This window comes from Vigna umbellata, chromosome 3 (genome assembly GCF_029865625.1).
Source record: "Vigna umbellata cultivar VRB3 chromosome 3, Vumbellata_1.0, whole genome shotgun sequence".
Classification (NCBI taxonomy): Eukaryota; Viridiplantae; Streptophyta; class Magnoliopsida; order Fabales; family Fabaceae; genus Vigna; species Vigna umbellata.
In genome coordinates this window covers 44,676,284-44,682,007 of record NC_142167.1, presented here as the reverse complement: position 1 = coordinate 44,682,007, position 5,724 = coordinate 44,676,284, and the positions used below count along the sequence as shown (strand labels likewise).

Here is a 5,724-nt window from a genome sequence, read left to right as displayed (position 1 = left end):
AAAAAAAATATGAAAAAAATTATGAAATTGTGAAGAGAAAGTTATAAAAATACAACAAGAAACTGTCCAAATACTCTGTTAACTAGGTTTTTTCATAGAAGAAAAAAATATATGCAAAAAATATCATTTTTAAATATTACTAAATTTGATCTTACTGATGTTAAAAAATCTTATTATATATATATATAAGAGGAGAGTATAATTTATTTATAAATTACTTGGAAAAGGTAATTAATGATGATGATGATCTTGCAAATATTTTGTCCATCATAGGGCATGAGAACTTTATACTATAGTGTGATAATTTCATAACCCAATCACTGACTACGAGGAAATTAATTTGCTGAATCTAAAACCCTTTAATCATAAAATTTTGGCCATCAAATGCCATAATCATTCACATATACCAAAGTTCAACAAACAAATTAATTATACAAAAATTGGACAATCACATCAAAACTTCATGGAATAATAAAATTTAACGATATAAAATGTCATAAAAAGAATTATTCAAAATATATGGATATTGTAAGCGGATTAAAGTGATAGATTTTTTATAATTTTGTGAGTAATATTGCTAAGTAGAATACATTTCACAAAATAAAGAAAGAAAAGGTGAGTGAAAAGTTATCATGTTTTCAAATCAGTAAAGACAAAATTGGAAAAAGTAAAATAAAAATCCAAAATCATAGGCTACTTCCATTTCCTTAAGCTAGTGATATCATATTCGACTTTAATCTAAAGTTAACACATAATATTATCTACTTTAGACTAAGCTTTCACGAATTTGTTTTTGGTACCACTATGAAAAACCTCTTATTAATGGAGGTATTTATGTGTATATAAATCCATGTCCAAATCTTTCTTTATCTGACGTGCGATTTTGTTTGTACCCATCAAACATTAAGATAATTATATTAATTTTAAGTTAAATTATTATTATTTAAACTATAATTTAATTTTAAATCATATTATTATTATTTAAACAATAATTAGGTCAGTGCAAGTCAACATCGAAATCTATAAATTTTGTGATATTTAAATAGTAAATTACCTTAATTACACATTTATTGTTGACATTATCATACTTTTATATTACTTTGTGCTTATAGTACCCATTTTCTACTAAACAATAACTAATATATAATGAAGAAGAAACCTTAACCCCAAACTTGGCTTTTGCACCAAAGTAGGCAAATATGCCTCTAATATTATCAAAATGGACAAATTCAAACCATATTACGAAAATGGGGAAGTCGTGGAGGGCCCAAACGACTTCAATTGAAGAAGTCGTGCCCCCCCTGCATGACTTCACACTGTTGATATGAACAGTGTTGAAGTCGTGCACCCCAAAAACGACTTCTGACGACGGTAATCGATTACAACGTAACGGTAATCGATTACAGAGTGTTGAAATCGTGACCACCCTACACGACGCCCGGGCGCGAGCTTCTCGCAAAAACTGGCGCCCGGCGCCCCTCTTTTAGCTGGACGAGCGTCCTCTCTTGCGTCCATAGGGCGAGCGTTCTCTTCTCGCTGGACGAGCGTCCTCTCGTGCGTCTTCGCTGGACGAGCGTCCACTTCTGCTTGCAGGACGAGCGTCCACTGCGCGTCTTTGCTGGACTAGCGTCCTCTTCTGCTCGCTCTACGAGCGTCCACTGCTCGCTCAGAGCGCAGAGTGCTTCTTGCTACACAATCAAGCTGGTAATCGATTACTGAAATGTCGTAATCGATTACCAGTACGTTTTCTGCCTGGTCACCATTTCAACACTCTGTAATCGATTACCAAATCAATGTAATCGATTACAGGACCCAGAAGTCGTTTTTGGGTGCACGACTTCAACACTGTACCTATGAACAGTGTGAAGTCGTGCAGGGGGGCACGACTTCTTCTTTTGAAGTCGTTTTTGGCCCCCCACGACTTCACTTTCGGTCAAATTTTGCCTATTTTGGTAATAAAGAAGGCATATTTGCCTACTTTGGTACAAAAGCCCCCAAACTTGAAATTTGAAAATTGTTTTAAAAAATAAAATTAACATCGATCCCTTAAAAAAACACTAGTCATTTATAAAACAAATGATCATAATCATCGTACATTAAGATGACATTACAAAGTTTATATTGCAATTACATAAAAACAATTTTTACTATTCTTCAAATACCTCAAAATCAACAGTGTAAAGAGTTGATTATTATTATTATTATTATCAGTATCATTATTATTGAAGGTGTTGAATTTATTAACCCCAACATGTGCATGTGTGGCATGTGCAAGCCACTGACAAACTATATAATGAGTATTATCATCACAAATAAAAAATTATTATTGTTAATCAATGTGATGATGCATTGTTAAACACGTATCGTATAAATAAAACCCGATACCATGCAAATCTATAGCATTGCATTCCACGAAACACAAAACACATGGCTTCTTTCACCTTCTCCTTCTTCTTCCTCACGTTACTTCTCCTCGCCGTTATGACCGCCGTCACTCCCTGCCCGCCGTCAGAACGGGCAGCGCTCTTGGCCTTCAAAGCTGCCCTAACCGAACCCTACTTGGGCATCTTCAACACATGGAACGGCACTGACTGCTGCGGGACCTGGTACGGCATCGCCTGCGACCCCACCACCGGCCACGTCACCGACGTCAACCTCCGAGGCGAGTCCCAGGACCCAATGTTCCAGAAACTCGGCCGCTCCGGCTACATGACCGGAAAAATATCGCCGGAAATTTGCACATTGAGCAACCTCACTTCGCTCGTTGTTGCCGACTGGAAGGCGATCTCCGGCGATATCCCTGCCTGTGTCACATCACTATCCTCCCTTCGACTTCTGGACCTCGCCGGAAACCGTCTCACCGGCCAGATTCCAACGGACATAGGAAATATCTGGAGCCTGAGTGTGTTGAGTCTTGCAGACAATGAGATCTCGGGCGAGATTCCAACGTCGATTGTGAAGCTCGCCAGACTCATGCATCTGGACCTCAGCAATAACCATCTCTCCGGCGAGATACCCTATGACTTTGGAAAACTCCGCATGCTGAGTCGGGCATTGCTGAGCGGGAACCAATTAACCGGGTCAGTACCCAAATCGGTATCCAAAATGAACCGGCTTGCGGATTTGGATGTATCGTTGAACCGGTTAACCGGTTTTATTCCGGTTAAGTTGGGAAAAATGAAGGTTCTCTCTACTTTGAAATTGGATGGTAACTCTATGACGGGTCCGGTGCCTCCCACTTTGTTGAGCAATACGGGTATGGGTATATTGAACCTTAGCCGAAACGGGTTTTCGGGTATCATACCCGATGTTTTCGTGGCGGATTCTTATTTTATGGTCCTTGACTTGTCTTTCAACAACTTCTCGGGTCGGATACCCGGTTCGTTATCCGCATCTAAGTTTATGGGGCATTTGGATTTGAGCAACAACCACCTGTGTGGAACCATCCCAATCGGGTCTCCCTTTGATCATATTGATGCGGCGTCGTTCAGCAACAACGATTGTTTGTGTGGAAACCCGTTGAAGACTTGTTGATGGTGGAGCCGACCCGAATGAGTGTTGGGCCGTTGGTGAATATTAATATATGATTTGGTTATAGTGAAGGAGGCAAAGTGTGATTTGAATTTATCTAATGTGATAGTTTTTGTGATGTAATATATAATTAGGGGAAGTGTTGCAATGGACAAAAGTTATTATGAGAGTGCTCTGGTTGCATGTGCATGCAAGTGAGCATAGGTCAAAGAGAGGTCTGAAAATTCTTGTATTACATGTGGGTTTCAGAGATTCCATTTCTCTTTTCATTAAGATAACTTTAATTAATATTTCTTGTATTAAGATAACTTTAAATAATATTTCTAATATGTTACGAAATTTGTTCAGTTCATTGGAGATTCAATTAAATTCATATCCTAATTTCACAAGTTATTCGATATAGTTTCCATTTATTGTGAAGATTTTTAAAATTTATACTCTGTGCACCTTCAAAGGTCTTTCAGAAAAATAACACTTCGTAGTTTTTAAAGTTTAAGAAACACTAGATAATGCATTTCAGCAAATGTGAAGGAAGGGTACTTACTATATATCTTTTTTTGTTATTGATATTATTTTTATAAGATTTATACACTTATCAAATTAGGATTTGAATATCGATTTTCTCCTCTTTACCATGCTATAAGACTTTTGGTTGTTAGGATTTCACGTGATTGAGCTTTTGAAAGTAAAGGGAAAAAACATAAAAGTTACAAAAAAAAAAAACAATCTCTAATTTCGTAATTAGATTGTGATTGATTCGTTTTGTAAAAACTAAGTTGGACTAGATTTATTTTTAAGAACTGAATTGAATGTTGGTGAGTATTTTGGAGAGAAATTTACAGAAGGCACTAATTAGATTTAAGTCTAATTCACATAAGATATTTATTAATATTATTGTCAATTCAAAATCTTAAGATCATAAATTTATACATTTTTATTTTTATATGATATTTAATTTTTTAATATTGATTCAGTATAAAATTTAGATTGAAAATTAGATTCTCAGTAAATATTTACTGAATAGAATAATCGAGCCACCACTAGCACTTTGGGGGCACGTGATGGTGTTCTTCATCCATTCCCACATCCATTAACTTTGTGCAAAAGGGTATTCCATCCAAGTACGCTTAAGAGTAAAAGTAAAAGTAAGATGGAGAAATGAATAGCTCAAGAAAACAAAAATGGTTTGCACCATTGTTTACTAAAATCCACCAACCACAAAGTAAGATTGGCCCACATTTGCTTTCTTGCAAAACATGAGTTCGTCCCACCACCTCACTAATGGCTACATTTTAGGTGGCCCTCTCCTGGAAGTGGATGATTCTGTGGACTTGGGGGGCATGTTATGTAGTAAGGATATTTATGTAATAACATAAATATCTTAGATATTTTAGACAGTTAAAATATCAGTCAAAGCCACTAACCACACTTTTAGGTAAGGTGGTTATTTTTATTTTGCTTATAAATACAGTGACAGGACCCAAGTCCAGGTACGTTCTCTTTATGCTCTAGAGATCCTGAATAATATTTCAGAGCAGTATCCAATTGCTCTCTTCTGAGCTTCAGCTCCATAACTCATATCTGACTTGAGCGTCGGAGTATCTTTGCAGGTACCTCCCCCTCCTTTGACGAACATGAAGAACAACAATTGAAGAAACACAGCATTCCAGACAGCAGAACACGCGTCCCAGACAGCCAGGAGCAACGCAGGAAAATGTACACCGAAACATTTTGGCGCCCACCGTGGGGCCGAGTGCCAACCCAAAGAAGCCACAAGAAGAGCCTCGGCCTCAATGAATCAAACTGCAGCATCGCCACAAGGAATCTCCTCCGCGAGCCGTTAACGCTACCGTGAACACCTCTGCGAAGATCAAAGCCACAAATCTGTACCTGAACCACTGAAACGCAATAATTCAAGACACAAAGATCAAACCCAACCTCTGAAAACTCGATTCGCATATCCTAGTTCAATCTTCGAACAACGCCGTCATGAAATCGTGCCTTCTTCATGGCAATCTGCACCCAAATTGTGATTAGGAACAACCATTTTCTCAATCCAACAGAACCCCAAAACGTGCAACCATCTTCTCCAGGGAACCCTTGTATCTTCTCCTTCTACAAACAAAAGCCACACAATTCCTAATTTCCCAAATTCCCAATTACACCAGAAATCGCAGAACGACGGGAACCCTA

General features: G+C 37.7%; 1 protein-coding gene across 1 annotated transcript; it reads left to right on the top strand.

Annotated features, from left to right (window-relative positions):
- The first annotated feature begins 2,389 nt into the window (after positions 1 to 2,389).
- LOC124844321 (uncharacterized) lies at positions 2,390 to 3,862 on the top strand. Its single transcript, XM_047321234.2, has one exon. The coding sequence runs from the start codon at positions 2,428 to 2,430 to the stop codon at positions 3,532 to 3,534; it is 1,107 nt and encodes a 368-aa protein (XP_047177190.2). The 5' UTR covers positions 2,390 to 2,427; the 3' UTR covers positions 3,535 to 3,862.
- The last annotated feature ends 1,862 nt before the right edge of the window (positions 3,863 to 5,724 follow it).